Genomic DNA, 16,309 nt, shown 5'->3' with positions numbered 1-16,309 from the left:
TTAGAACCGTGACCTGATTTATTATCCCCATCCTTGAGATTTTCCTTCACAACTGGAGTGTGTTTACTGCGAGTTACACAACATTTATTATCGCAAGCATGTGTTCTGTAATACAGGCACAATTTGTGATTTACTTCCAAACTGCAAAGACCAGGGTTCTATTCAATTCTTTTTCTTACATTTTTTCCGCTAAAATGTCTAAAAGGAATACCGGCCCCACCGTTGGAGGAAGATGATTTACAGGTCATGATAAATGAAATGTTGGAATTTAGTGGGGAGGATAGTGATGTTAGTGAAATAAGTTCTGCCGAAGGGGAATTCATAAGTGACAGAATTTACCTGGAACAAGTACTGCAGGCTTGAATGTACAGACTTCGGGCCCAGCTGATGCGAATGTTCAGCTGTAGCAAAAGAGACAACACGTGTTCGATTCCAGTTCAAGCAGCGATCAAGACAGTGACAGTGATGACAATAATACTGATAATATTACAACCAGTGCAACTTCTTTGTAAACTTTGACTGAAAATGAACAAAGAAGGTGCTGCTTTGATTTAAAATTCCATCCTGATGTAAAGGGAGAGGTTTTAGGGAAAACAAAACCGAGCGAAATATATGAATTATTTTTTGATAACTAGATATGCCAGAACATAGCCGAACATACAAAAGATGTTCAGCAGAAAATCGCACACAAAACCCATTTTAGTAAGATGAAACGAAGGAGTCAAGATCAAGACCAGGTCCAGACAAATAAGGATGAAATGAAGATTTTTATGGGCATACTGTTGCTGCAGGGGATTGTACAGAAACCTAAATTAGGACATATTTCTTGCAATCTCTTGTTGACTATGCCTATTTTCTATGAGCTGATGACACAGAAGAGATTTTTCCTCACCGCACTGAGTGGCTTAGTCGGTTGAGGCGTTGGCCGACCTTCTGTCACCAACTTGGCAGGTTCGATCCTGGCTCAGTCCGGTGTTATTTGAAGGTGCTCAAGCCTTGTGTTGGTAGAATTACTGGCATGCAAAAGAACTCCTGCGGGACTAAATTCCAGCACCTCAGCCTCTCTGAAAACCATAAAATTTGTTCGTGGGACATAAAGCCAATAACATTAATTACTGTTGAAAATGAAAACCTACAACCTGTTTTCTAGTCACTGACCGGGTCAGGGATGTAATGAATGAAGCAGACATAGGCTATTAGTACGATGGGGTCGCCACTTCCAAAGTGATTTATTAATGCCTTATAGCTGCTATGAAATGAGAATGGAGAGTGTTGCTGGAATGAAAGATGACAGGGAAAACCGGAGTACCCGGAGAAAAACCTGCCCCGCCTCTGCTTTGTCCAGCACAAATCTCACATGGAGTGACCGGAATTTGAACCACGGTATCCAGCGGTGAGAGTCCGACGCGCTGCCATCTGAGCCACGGAGGCTGTAATTATTATTATTATTATTATTATTATTATTATTATTATTATTATTATTATTATTAGATTTTCCTCCACAGCGTTTTACATTTCTCTGACAATGAGGCGTATAATGGACAGATTCCTCCCGTACAAGATAAAGCCAATATTTGACCACCTGGTAGTAAAATTTTCGTAAGCTTATACCCCTGATGGCAAAGTGACAATTAATGAGAACCTCTTGTTATGGAAAGTGTGGCTAGGATGAAAAGTTTACATACCAAGAAATTGATTGCGTTTCGGAATGGAATCATACAAATTATGCGAAGGCGGGACAGGGTATGTAACATGATCTGCTTCCATGTGTATCATAATGAACAACTGTAAAAGATGTAACACTGTGAAGACTAAATACTGTAAATATTATGTGTAGTGTAGTATAATATAGTCCGTGTGCATCACTTATGAATTGTAGATGTATAAACTGGATCCCTCAAAATGGCTAACAAACATAACAGAAGATTTTGTGAGTATTTATTCCCCTTCGGGGGAGCCTCTTAAGCCCTAGAGGGCATGTCCCTAGGTGGCGGATAGGAGGACCCTACAATTCAGTAGGGCTGGTTGAAATACCCAATACAACTGCGGACCAACAGGCAGCCCAGTTCCTGGGGGCTTTAAAATACGGGGACACCCTCCCTCCAGGGGTCACAAACATGGAAGGCCCAAGCCCAGGGTATGAGTGAAAACCCCAGTGGCATCAGTGGTGGAGAAGGTGGACTATGGTACGGCATCGGTGGCGGAAGAGGGAAACTTGCAGTGTCTTTACTCCAGACGAGCGGCTACAGAAGGCGTTTGTACTCCAGTGGAGCGGCCCAGAATAACACCTGGCAGTAGGTATAAAATGCCTCTGGAAGTGGCGACCCCATCGTAATAATAGCCTACATATGGTATGGTACTAGTAAATCAACCTCGGAAAAGATTAGGGCGTCCCCTGCTTAAGGCAATGTGCAGTTCTCAAGGTACTGGGGGAATTGTGAGAAATGGGCGACCAGTAACCAACCTTAAGATAGGAATAGTAAATCTTATTACCCTGACAGGAAAGGTGGAGGAAGTAGTAGATTTCATGAAGAAGAAGATGGAAATGGTGGGGCTGAGTGAAGTGAAATGGAGAGGTAATGGAAGGAAGAAATTGAGGAAAGGATACACATTGTACGGGAGTGGTGGCCAAGAGTCAATAAACGAAGTGGGACTAATCATTTCGAATCAATTGAAGAAGTATGTTGAAGTGGTGGAATGTGTGAGTGACAGAATAATGAAGATTAGACTGAAGATGAAGAGTGAAGTGATGCACTTCATACAAGTGTGTTATACACCACAGATGGGAAACAGGGAAGAAGATATTGAAGGATTCTTGGAGAAAGAGAAATTTCAGGTGTGGAAGTGGTTATTATGGAAGATCTGAATGCACAGGTCGGAAACGAGAGACATTGAAAGGAAGAAGTCATTGGACCATATGGATATGGGAAGAAGAATCTTGAAGAAGAGGAACTAGTGGACTTCTTTGAAAGGAATGGACTGATAGTGGGGAATACATGGTTTCGAAAGAACAGCAGGCAAATTACAAGATATGGGTGGGGTGACAGAAGGACAAAATCAGTAATTGACTACTTTTTGGTGGAAAGGAGAAATCTCAGGAAGTTGATGGATGTGACAACTTTACCTGGAGAAGCATTTGATGGGGGCCATAGAGTTGTGGTGGCAAAATTATGGTTGGGGAAAAAAGGAAAACTAAAAGAAATAAGAGAAAGCAAAGTAAAAGTGTGGTAATTGAAAGACAAAAATGTACAGGAAGATTTTCAGGAGAGATTGAAGCAACAAATCCCAGTTACTGAAGTGGAAAATGTAGAATAGGAGTGGGCCAATTTTAAAAATGCATTTGTTAGTGCAGCAGAGAGTACTTGTGGCAGAACATCTACAAGAGTGAAAGAAAAGAAGACGCCGTGATGGAGTGAGGAAGTGAGGAAAGTGGTGAAAGAAAAGATGACAGCCTGGTGAGAATGGAACAGAGATCAAACAGAAGAAAGCAAAAGGAAGTATCTCAATAGCAAACGGAGATATAAGAAGGTGGTAGGAGAAGAAAAGGAGAAGAGTTGGGAAAAATTTACATAAAAAATAGAAGTGGATGTAAGTGGCAGTAAAAGGATGCTGTAAGGACTTATAAGAAATAAGAGGACAGAAAGAGTTATCACAAAGCTAGTGAAAAAGGAAGATGAGGAATTGTTAACACACCCAGAAGAGGTAAAGAGAAGATGGAAGGGGTATTTTGATAAGCTGTTGAATGTGAACAACTGTACAGGGGAGATAGAAGTAATACAGTGTGAGGACTCAACAACAGAGGATGATGTAACAATGCTGTAGGTGGAGTTAGTGGTACAAAAGATGAAGATGGGAAAAGCAACAGGGATGGATGAAATCAGTGCGGAAATGATAAAGGCTGCTGGACCTGTTTGTATGCAATGGTTGTGCTGACTACTAAAGTGTATGTGGAAACACAAATGTTGTGTACCAGAAGACTGGAAAAAGGGATAATAATACCAGTGTTTAAGAAAGGGGACAAGAAATTCTGTGGTAACTATAGAGGAATCACACTTATATCGCAGGTAGTTAAAATGCTGGAAAGGATATTAGAAAGAAGAATGGGAAGAAAGATTGAAGGAGAGTTCAGGAGTGGAAAATCTACAGTGGACCCAAAATTTAGCTTGAGACAGCTGATGGAAAAGAACTGGGGATATGGAAAGGATTTGGTTATGTCTTTCATAGATATAGAAAAGGCATATGATAGTGTCCCCAGAGAGAAGGTTTGGGAAAAGGAATAAGATTAGACTAAGACAGGGGAGTGTGCTGTCACCTTTTTTGTTTATTTTGGTCATGGATGAAATTGTAAAGGAAACAAAGGAAGCCTATGGAGATAAAGAGATGAAGATACTGCTATTTGCAGATGATGTTGTGACTGGGGAGAGAACAACAAAGAAGTGCAGCAGCAACTAGATGTACTGAACAAAAAAATTCAGAAGTAAGGCATGAGAATCAGTACGGATAAGAGCAAAACTATGGTGATGTCGAGGGGGAAAAGACATGGAAAGGGCACTGTGAAAATCGGAAGTCAGTCTGGAAATAGTGGACAGCTTTAAATACCTAGGAAGTGAATTAATGCAAAATACTAGGGTGGACATGGACATCACCAGGAGGGTACAGCAGGGCAATGCATTCTACCAAAGTGTAAGAAAACTTGTTTGGAGCAATGAAGTACCAAGGAAAAGTAAAGAGAGAATGTACAAAATGTACTATGTACCCATACTGACTTATGCAGCTGAGACTTGGACTTTGACTAGCAGGCAAGAGAGTAGAATTCAAGCCAGTGATATGAAATTCCTAAGAAGTCTTACTCATTGGCTGAATGGTCAGTGTTGAGGCTTTCGGTTCAGAGGGTCCCGGGTTTGATTCCCCGCCGGGTCAGGAATTTTAATTGTGTTTTATTAATTCTTCTGGCTCGGGGACTAAGTGTTTGTGTTTGTTTCAACACATTCCTCTTCGTATTCAGTCAACACACTACACTACCAACCACCACAGAAACACGCAATAGTGATTACATCCTTCAAATGTAATAAGGTTGGCGTCAGGAAGGGCATCCGGCCGTAAAACAGGGCCAAATCCACATGTGCGACACAGTTTGCACCCGCAACTCCACAGGTATGGGAAAAGCAATAGTAGAAGGAGAAGATGAAATTCCTAAGAAATGTGATAGGAAAGACGAGGAAAGACAGAGGATGGAGTAGAATAAAATTCCAAGGCAGATGCTGGAGGCAAAGTGCTAGGGCAAGAGTGCAAGAGAAAGACCTAGAACAAGGTGGATTGAATCAGTGATGAGCGTCATATGAAGACAAAATTTAGACTGGAACAAGATCGTGGAAGAAGAATCATGGAAGAGGAAGATGGAGAAGTGCCATAAATACACCGACCTAGCAGGAGCTGGATAAGGGGGAAATGATGATGATGATGATAACATTTATTCCATTATAAATGTTGAACTACATGTAAACTTTGTAAATTTACATGTACAGAAAAATTTATTTCCAGGCAGAGATTGTTGGCAAACTGCCTAAAATATTTCTGTATATTACTGTGTAAACAAAAACCAGAGCTTTGCTATTAGGAAGAACCAAGCTCGGTATCACAGTGTGAAAGCACTTAGTACGTTCTTGCACAAAGTATTGAAAAATTGAAATAATAGGATTTTTCAACAATTTAATACACTGTATTCAAGTAAATATTTCTCTTAGGGCCCTTGTATAGTTCATTTTAGTCTAAGATTGTTTTTAAGCAAGTAATTAAATATTTCTTCAATCAGGGAAATCACTCCCCACCTGGAAGTGAGCCGGTGTGTACCGAGCTCCCCGCTTAAGGGGTTAAATAATAATACTAATAATAACATAAATATGTATTCGTATGACAGTCTTTTTATTAATGTACTGTATATAGAGTTTTAAAAAGCACAACCTGAAGTCGATGACTGAGACATAATGGTTATTGTCAGTAGGATTTGGTACATGTGCACCAGAGTTTGAGTGAGAAAGATTCCAAAAGTATATATATATATATATATATATTTCTAGTACTTCTCATTCTATGTAATTTATGGCAGGATACCATGGCAGAATATTTAATGATGCAACCTGTTATCTCAATTCTAACCTAATGTTTACACCCATAATTCTGAGATCAAAATTGAGTAAAATATGAGTAATATGTTTGTAATATTCTGTTTTGGTTAAAAGAAATAATGGAAAGACTTGATTGCTGAAGACCATTTCTTTTGTTCCCCAGACCATCATGCATACAGTTGGCAGGGAAATCAATCGCCTGTATGAACTGTTTCGAAGTCGCCACCCGTCATTTACTGGAGGTGTGTCCCTTGGTGGCCATAGTTTAGGCTCACTTATTTTATTTGACTTGCTCTGCCATCAGAAGCCACCAGTCACTCCTGGGTCTCCACAGCCTGACTCCAGGGAAGGTTCCCTTGAACCTATTTCTTTGGTAAGTAGGAAGTAACACACATCATATAATAAAACTTGAAACAATTCTAGAGAATGTTGTGCACTGTTAAGAGTTCTAAACTATCTCTGTAAACTTTCTCATAGACCTTTAAACCTTTCTATTTTATTACATATTTTTCTTAAAATACTAGGTGCCTACATTGCTAGGTGCTGGAAAAAAAAAAAAAAAAAAGAGAGTGCCTTCTTACATTTGGAAAATATGGACTAATTCATTTATTTTATATTTACAGTTTATATTTATCTTTAGCATGTGCTAGTGTAACATAGTGTGTAGGATATTAGGTGGAAGGAGATGAGACCAATAAATGATCCTGTTAGTCAAGAAAGTGTCATAGAGTTTGTTCAGTGAGTTAAGAGAATCTTCCTGCCAGTTATTTGAACAGCAGACACATGCTCTGCCTGTGGGGGGGGGGGGGGGGGGGGGGGGGGCGTGTGACCACCCAGCATTTAATAATACATGCACCTTGCATAGCAATCAGTCCCATCATACAATAATCTTTGAGCACAGGCTCTTTTAATACTATATTGCTAGTGTTTAGGTACACGGATTAAGAAAATGCCTTCAGTATTAATCTCATCATAAATGAATTATACAATCACTCAAACTGAAATATGAAGTTGTATGAAGAAGTGAAATGTCAGAAAAATGTGTGTTCCAGTGTTTCATGGATACCATATCAGTTTTAGAGGTCTATAGTGGACCTATTACTTTGAATAAGCAGAAATTAATAATACACCAGCACATGGTCACTTCATGTTCAGCCCTGTGTGCAATAATAATCTGTTTATATAAAAAAGGAGTTTTTTCTGTACATTGCTCAGAATTTAAAAGAGGATGATATTTCTGTATCAGTCGTGTCCACAGTAACAACGAAATGCGCTTTTTAATTTTCCATAATTTCTGTCTGTCTCTGTCAGTCAAGCTCATGGGGAGGAGGAAAATGATGTTGGTGAAATTATGCTTGAGGAAGTGGAAAGGATAGTAAATAAACTCCATTGTCATAAGGCAGCAGGAATAGATGAAGTTAGACCTGAAATGGTGAAGTATAGTGGGAAGGGAGGGATGAAATGGCTTCATAGAGTAGTGAAATTAGCGTGGAGTGTTGGTAAGGTACCTTCAGATTGGACAAAAGCAGTAATTGCACCTATCTATAAGCAAGGGAACAGGAAGGATTGCAACAACTATCGAGGTATCTCATTGATTAGTATACCAGGCAAAGTATTCACAGGCATCTTGGAAGGGAGGGTGCGATCAGTCGTTGAGAGGAAGTTGGATGAAAACCAGTGTGGTTTCAGACCACAGAGAGGCTGTCAGGATCAGATTTTCAGTATGCGCCAGGTAATTGAAAAATGCTAGGAGAGGAATAGGCAGTTGTGTTTATGTTTCGTAGATCTAGAGAAAGCATATGACAGGGTACCGAGGGAAAAGATGTTCGCTATACTGGGGGACTATGGAATTAAAGGTAGATTATTAAAATCAATCAAAGGCATTTATGTTGACAATTGGGCTTCAGTGAGAATTGATGGTAGAATGAGTTCTTGGTTCAGGGTACTTACAGGAGTTAGACAAGGCTGTAATCTTTCACCTTTGCTGTTTGTAGTTTACATGGATCATCTGCTGAAAGGTATAAAATGGCAGGGAGGGATTCAGTTAGGTGGAAATGTAGTAAGCAGCCTGGCCTATGCTGACGACTTGGTCTTAATGGCAGACTGTGCCGAAAGCCTGCAGTCTAACATCTGGGAACTTGAAAATAGGTGCAGTGAGTATGGTATGAAAATTAGCCTCTCGAAGACTAAATTGATGTCAGTAGGTAAGAAATCCAACAGAATTGAATGTCAGATTGGTGATACAAAGCTAAAACAGGTCGATAATTTCAAGTATTTAGGTTGTGTGTTTTCCCAGGATGGTAATATAGTAAGTGAGATTGAATCAAGGTGTAGTAAAGCTAATGCTGTGAGCTCGCAGTTGCGATCAGCAGTATTCTGTAAGAAGGAAGTAAGCTCCCAGATGAAACTATCTTTACATCGGTCTGTTTTCAGACCAACTTTGCTTTATGGGAGCGAAAGCTGGGTGGACTCAGGATATTCATAAGTTAGAAGTAACAGACATGAAAGTAGCAAGAATGATTGCTGGTACAAACAGGTGGGAACAAGGGCAGGAGGGAACTCGGAATGAGGAGATAAAGGCTAATTTAGGAATGAACTCAATGGATGAAGCTGTACGCATAAACCGGCTTCGGTGGTGGGGTCATGTGAGGCGAATGGAGGAGGATAGGTTACCTAGGAGAATAATGGACTCTGTTATGGAGGGTAAGAGAAGTAGAGGGAGACCAAGACGACGATGGTTAGACTCTGTTTCTAACGATTTAAAGATAAGAGGTATAGAACTAAATGAGGCCACAACACTAGTTGCAAATCGAGGATTGTGGCGACGTTTAGTAACTTCTCAGAGGCTTGCAGACTGAACGCTGAAAGGCATAACAGTCTATAATGATAATGTATGTATGTATGTATGTATGTATGTATGTCTGTCTGTCTGTCTGTCTGTCTGTCTGTCTGTCTGTCTGTCTGTCTGTCTGTCTGTCTGTCTGTCTGTCTGTCTGTCTGTCTGTCTGTCTGTCTGTCTGTCTGTACATGCATCACGAGAAAATGGCTGAAGAGAATTTGATGAAAGTATGCAAAGTCAAGGAATAAGTCCCTACAATCTAGGCCATAAATAATTTTATTCACGCTGAGTGAAAAGGTAGTTTAGGGGAAGGCCTAAAATTTAATATGTATGTTATTAATGGTTGTTACTTAATGAAAATCGGTATGCATATTCGCTGTAATCTAGGCCATAAATAATTATATTAACGCTGAGTGAAATGGTAGTTTAGGGAAAGGCCTAAAATTTAATTGTCAAATATTTACGTTATTAGTGGTCGCATCTTAACGAAAATTGGTAGGCAAAGTCGGGGAATAAGTTGCTACAATCTAGGTCATTAATAATTGTATTCACGCTGATAAAAATGGTAGTTTAGGGAATGGCCTAAAATTTAATTCTCAAATATTTGTTATTAGTGGACCTATTTTAATGAAAATTGGTACGCAAAGTCAGGGAATAAGCCCCTGTAATCCAGGTCATAAATAATTTTATTCACGCTGAGTGAAATGATAGTTTAGGGGAGGATACATTGTTACGGAACAGGCTATGAATACAGAGGTATTCAAGCGCCGAGTCCCGAAAAAATGGGTAAACAGAATTGAATGAAAATTGGTATGTAAATTCGGAGAACAAGGAACTACAATCCACGCTATAAATAATTTTATAAGACGCTGTAATATCACAGAGTCAAAAGAAAACTAAATGTGGAGGCCTACAATATAGAAAGCTCATAAAATTGATCAACATAAACGTTACTTTGACCATTGTTTGTTCTGACGTGCTTTGTGTCTTCTGTTGCCACTCATCTCTGGTAGATAGGATTACTGCTGCGTACTGAGTATGTTTTTTAATTTGCCTTACGTCGCACCAACACAGATAGGTCCTGTGGTGACGATGGGGTACTAAAGGGCTAGGAGTGTGAAGGAAGCGGCCTTTGCCTTAATTAAGGTACAGCCCCAGCATTTGCCTGGGTGAAAATGGGAAGCCACGGAATTCCATCTTCAGGGCTGCCGACAGTGGGGTTCGAATCCACTATCTACTGGATGCAAGCTCACAGCTACTGACATTTTTGTAATGAACTATTTTATGAAAACCACAAGTTCAGTCTTTTGAGAATCCCGAAGTGAAGCACGGGTACATCAGCTAGTCTATATATATAAAAATGTATGTATGTATGTATGTATGTATGTATGTATGTATATTTGTATGTAAATGACACATCTTCTCCTAAACCACTGGAGCAAAATCATCGAAACTTGGTACACTTCTAACTTACTATCAGGAGACGAGCACGGGGGGGGGTAAGCCATCCCTAGCACCCTTAGTGGCGGTGTGGGGTCAGGGGGGTGTTATATATAAAATTAATCTAAATCAGTGTCGAATACTTAGTTTTTGGGTTTGCTGTGATGAATAGTGACACTCCGGATTTTTTAAAAGTCCAAATTCATCCCCCTTTGGGATGGCGGCGAGGGGGGGAGTGATGTACAAAAATAATCAAAAATAGTGTTTATTCCATTGATTTCGGGGTCGTTAAGATGAATTGTGACACTCTGGACATTTTTAAACTACAGGTTTGGCCCTCTTTGGGGTGGGGGCATACAAATATTACCTACTATCTGGAAAAAATACTGTGGGGACAAGACGTCCCTAGTACCCCTAGGGGAGGGGCTGAAATATAATCTATATTAATAAATGGAAGTCGGTTTAGAATGATCTAACTTATATATACTGTAGTGTAAAAATGAAAATAGACGTGAATTAATGAGGCACTTCCAGGCACCTTAGAAACTTAAAACTTGGTACCAGAGAAGCTTATGACTTCAGGATCTCTGGAAAAATATAAAATTCTCAAAATACCCTGAGGGGGCCTCGCTGGGAGTCTCAAATTTGGGGCTCAGCATAAGAACATAGTCGGATATATTTATTCAAATTGATAACCTGTAGGTTTAAAAGTTTCCTGAAAGTCCTCATTTTAACCCCCTCCCCCAAATTAACATGGCAGCACAATCTGCCAGACGAGCTAGAAAATTGAAATTTGGCAAAATTATAGCTTTTAGCCAGTAATCGACGGAAAAATGTTGAGATGTTTAAATTTTTCATTTTTACCACCGAAAAATATTGAAATATGGAGACAATTTTAATAACACTTCAGACCTTCCTTTCGAGATATTAAGTGGCTGAATGGTAAATCGTAATAAAAAAAATGGATGGCACAACCTCAGTTCAGTTTGGAGTGATCTACAACTTTGGTCCTATGATTTTTTTGTTGTATCTCTCTCTCTCCCAACGTTAGATTTGGCTGTATTTCTCAATTGTACGTAAGTTTCTTTTTCTTTCTTTTCACACATATATTTCATACTCTGACACACTTATAGAAAGGATAGAATCATCAAATTCTACACAAACATTGGCCCTCCCACTAGCTATATATGAGCCAAATTCTGTGTTTGTAGCTGTCACATAAGTATCTGAGAAGTAATGCACTGTGAAAATAACTTACCCATGTATAAATGAGATACGAGAAAATATCATAGGACCAGTCATTTAAACTGCTAAGTATGGCGTCTTATCGTACAATCCGGTTGTCAATATGATCTACCGTTTACCAGCAGTTAAATTTTAACTGGAGGTAAACATGTATATACTTTCTTATGTTGATCTATATTTATTCATTGAAGTTGATTTGTAGCGATCTAGAATGGTTGTGTGTGCCATTGTAATTACTACTTTACAGATCGATAATGACTGTAAGCAGGAGGGCATCTGCTATTGTAATCAGTACTCCCCAGATCGACTTTGACTGGCTGTAGGAATGGGGTCCTTCTCCAACTCCTGTGTACCATTGTAGTGAATAATTTCCTTCTTGATTTGACAGGCAGAAGGTAAGGGAGCATGGATTTTTTTTCAAAACTCCTTTACCCGATTGTGTTTAGCAGTAGGCAAGGGTGCCCGCCATTGTAAACAAATTCACCCTCTAAAATGTGACTGACGTTAGGCATAGTGGCCTGTTATTATAATGGAAACTTACCAACTCGATGTGACTGGTAGTAAACTGACTGGCATTAGGAAAAGGAGCCTGTGATTGTAATGATAACACTACAACTCAATTTTGACTGGCAGTAGAGACGGTTCCTCCCATTATAATAAAAATTCCTCAATTGTTGTCTCTCTGGAAGTAGGAAATGGATCCTGCCATTGCAATGAAAACTCCTCTAATCGATTGTGCCCGCGCAGTAGGTAATGGGGCCTGTCATTGTAATGAAAATTTCCATCTCGATTATGAATGGCTGTAGGCAAGTGCATCTGCCGTTGTCATCACAACTCCACAAATCGCACTTTACATTGGAAACAACATATGTGGACCTCTTTATGCTGTTTCTCGATAACGCTAAGAGACATGGAATTTAAAAAATCTTATTCACTGTTTAGGTACGCGGATTAAGAAAATGCCTTGAGCATTAAATCTCTTCATCATAAATGAATCGTACAATCACTCAAACTGAAATGTGTCAGAAAATTATTATTATTATTATTATTATTATTATTATTATTATTATTATTATTATTATTATTATTATTATCTCCTTGATGATAATGATGGTGGTGACGATTATGATGATGGAGTTGCAGTGACTTCTTTCTTTTCTTCTTCCGTGTCCTCCTCCTTGTCCTCTTTGTCTCCCGAACTACAGGATATGGTTGATCCTGTAGCTTTTACGTTTCGATCCCAAACGCTACTAACAGAAGAAGTTAGTGGGACGTAAAGCAAATAACATTAAATTAAACAAACACACGAGTAATAGACATTATAACCAATGATGCCATTAACTCTTCGCTCTCTAAACCTGCATTAGTTTGTACATTTGATTTCCCGGCTTCTGTTGTGTACTCTGATGTATAACAATACATTGAACAACAACATTGACACTGAGATTATTATTACAGTTCATGTGCACACAACAATACGTGACAAACTGCTTGTTTGAGTGACACAGTTGTGGTCAGTTTTCCTGTTCGGAGGGCACATGAACTTTTTTCCCTGCTCTGCATTTGGAGACCCTCCTCCACCCCTCTCTGAATCATAAATACTTCAATTGCTTGGTGAGAAGATTCGCTTAACTCGCTGAACAGTCTATAATATATGTCTAACTACATGGCAATATTTCTAACCTTTTAATGCTTAGTACCAGATGGTTAAGGCTCTGGCTTTCTGAGCCCAAGTTGGGAGGTTCAGTCCAGACTCAGTCCGGTGGTATTTGAAGATGCTGAAATAAGACAACCCTGTGTCGGTAGATATACTGACACATAAAAGAACTCCTGCGGGGCAAAATTCCTGCACTTCAGCATCTCCAAAAAATGTAAAAAGTTGTTAGTGGGATGTAAGTAGATTGTAGTGTAGTAATTTTATTAGCCAGTATCTACAATAATGTGTATATTTATCCGAACACAGTAATTTCTAAGATTGTTTATGACTAATGTTGGCAGAATTGTGCATTCCGCTTTCAAGGTAATTGTATTGTACGTGTGTGGCGGCATTATTGGATTTTCTTTATTACTCGGTAATAGGTTGAATATATTTGGTAAAGGTTGTATACATTTTTAGTATTGCCATGTTATTGTACTGCAAATTGATAATGGATACAACCCACAGGTACGTTAAAAAATTATGACATTAGCTGAATGTACCTCTGTAGCACACAGACAAATTGTTACACAATGTGGTGGTAGTGCGGCCATGGTAAATTCAATTTTGAAACGATACCAAGAAACTGGGTCATTTTTTATTGCTGAAGGAAGGAAACTGTAGTCAGAAATGCAAGACTACATCAAAAGAAGACTGTTTACTCATTAGGAAGAGCAAAATAAACCCCAAGCTCTCATCTGTTGACATAAACTGAGATTTGGGTCAGAGTGGATGAATGTTCACATTACAAAACTTAGCTCCAGACAGTTTGAGGCAAGATGAAGAGGAGTGTGCAGACAAGCAGAGAAGCAGCTTCTGATGAACGCTACGCATGAAAAGCAATTGATATGGGGTAAAGTACATAAAGACAGGATTGTAGAAGATTAGGAAAGGAAAAACACACACACACTATTTTACAAATATGTTACAGTCTTAATAAGTTTTTTTTTTTTTTTTTTTTTTTTTTTTTTTTGGCAAATGTGAGCTTGTATTCGGGAGATAGTGGGTTCAAAACCCACTGTAGGCAACCCTGCAGATTGTTTTCCTTAGTTTCCCATTTTCATACCAGGCTGTACCTTAATTAAAGCCATGTCTGCTTCCTTCCTACTCCCAGCCTTTTCTTATCGCATCGTTGCCATAAGACCTGTCTCTGTGTCGGTACAACATAAAACAAAATGTTTAAAAAAACTTTTTGCAAAACTTTATATGCTTGAAATGTGATTCATAACATAGTTACCCAGGTGGGAACCTAGTAAATTAACCAAATAATACTGCATCAGCATCACTGCAGAAAAAAGATGCACTATTTTTGCAAGTATGTCATAGTGTTATAGCTTCTATAATTAGTGTTCAACAGACTGAAAAGCTTTGAAGTTACATTAACTGAGTCGACACTGAAAAGTGTGATTTCCGTAACAGATGGCAAGAAAGTCGTATTTTCAGATGAAAGCCATTTTGATGTTTGAGGACAGTGTGTTCCTTATGTGTGTAGAGAAACATGAGCGAGAACATCATTAAGCACCTAAACATCCTCCAAAAGTGATGTTCGTTTTACGTTTACATGCTGAACTCGCTTCATCATTTCACCAAAATGTTTGCTTTTCCCCTTCTTTTTTACACACAGTTGTTCCTAGGCATTCCCTTACTGTTTCTACTATAGCATCTCCATATGCCACACATTCTGTTTCTATGTCTTGAACCTGCTTACTGTCTGTTGTTTGGAAATTTTTACTAATCGTGATGATGATGATGATTGTTGTTTAAAGGGACCTAACATCTAAGCTCATCGTATCAACATATGTCTAATTTCCTCGTTGTGTAGATATTCTACCCTAAGGATACTTAGTTCACTACAGATAACATAGTGGTCTGTATCATCAACAAATCTCTGGAATACCTGCACATTCCTAACAGATTTCCTGAACTCAAAGTTTGATATGATAATGTGTATAATAGATCTGGTGCCCTACCCTCCCCAAGTATGGTAGTGAATAGCGTTATGCTTGAATAATGCCTCTGTAATTGCTAATCCCATACTAGTACAGAAGTCCAGTAATTGCTTCCCTTTCCTATTAGCTTCCATAGCTTGCCCACATTTCCCCCTCGCCTTCTCATATCCTTCAATTCTATTTTCAGCTCTCACATTGAAATGGGCCATTAGCACTGTCCTATCCTTGCTGTTGATCCTGACTACAAGGTCACTCAGTGCTTCATAAAACTTGTCAACTTCATCCTTATCTGCACCCTCAGCTGGTGAATGCACTGAGACAGTTCTCATTCTAGTTCTTCCAGCAGCTAAATCTACACACAATATTCGCTCATTTATATGCCTAATAGAAACCATTGATGGTTATGAATTTCATGTTTTTGGTCCGTATTGAACTGAGAATAATATATAAGTAATAATAATAACAACGTAAACGTTTCCACGTTTACGTTATTATTATTACTTATATATTAATAGAAACCATGTTGCATGCAATAGTATTTCTGGTGTACAGTCCTACCCCACACTCGGCCTTTCCGTTTTTAACACTTGTTAATAATGCTTTATGATCTCTTCCTCATATCTCCCTTAACCGTATATCATTAACTTCTTTTTTTTGCAAGTTGCTTTACGTCGCACCAACACAGATAGGTCCTGTGGCGACGATGGGACAGGAAAGGGCTAGGAGTGGGAAGGAAGTGGCCATGGCTTTAATTAAGGTGTGCCTGGTGTGAAAATGGGAAACCACGGAAAACCATCTTCAGGGCTGCCGACAGTGGGATTCGAACCTACTATCTCCCGAATACTGGATACTGGCCGCACTTAAGCAACTGCAGCTATCGAGCTCGGTCATTAACTCCTAACATACCCAGATGCATCCTCTTTGCTTACTCAGCCAGTTCTACTTTCTTTCTTCCATAAGCCCCATTAATATTGATAGCTCCCCATCAAATTCCATTTTGTTCTCCAAGTTGCTT

At 39.1% G+C, this 16,309-nt stretch overlaps 1 protein-coding gene across 2 annotated transcripts in view; it reads left to right on the top strand.

Moving 5' to 3' along the window:
- Positions 1 to 16,309, top strand: part of PAPLA1 (Phosphatidic Acid Phospholipase A1) — a 298,948-nt gene that overhangs the window by 250,860 nt on the left and 31,779 nt on the right. For both annotated transcript variants that reach the window (XM_067135540.2, XM_068225069.1), the window contains exon 8: positions 6,289 to 6,498. In XM_067135540.2, the coding sequence (XP_066991641.2) occupies positions 6,289 to 6,498 (210 nt within the window). The remainder of the gene's footprint in view (positions 1 to 6,288; positions 6,499 to 16,309) is intronic.

Source organism: Anabrus simplex, chromosome 1 (genome assembly GCF_040414725.1).
Source record: "Anabrus simplex isolate iqAnaSimp1 chromosome 1, ASM4041472v1, whole genome shotgun sequence".
Lineage (NCBI taxonomy): Eukaryota > Metazoa > Arthropoda > Insecta > Orthoptera > Tettigoniidae > Anabrus > Anabrus simplex.
Note: the sequence above shows the minus strand (reverse complement) of the source record. Positions and strands in the feature narration are given on the sequence as shown.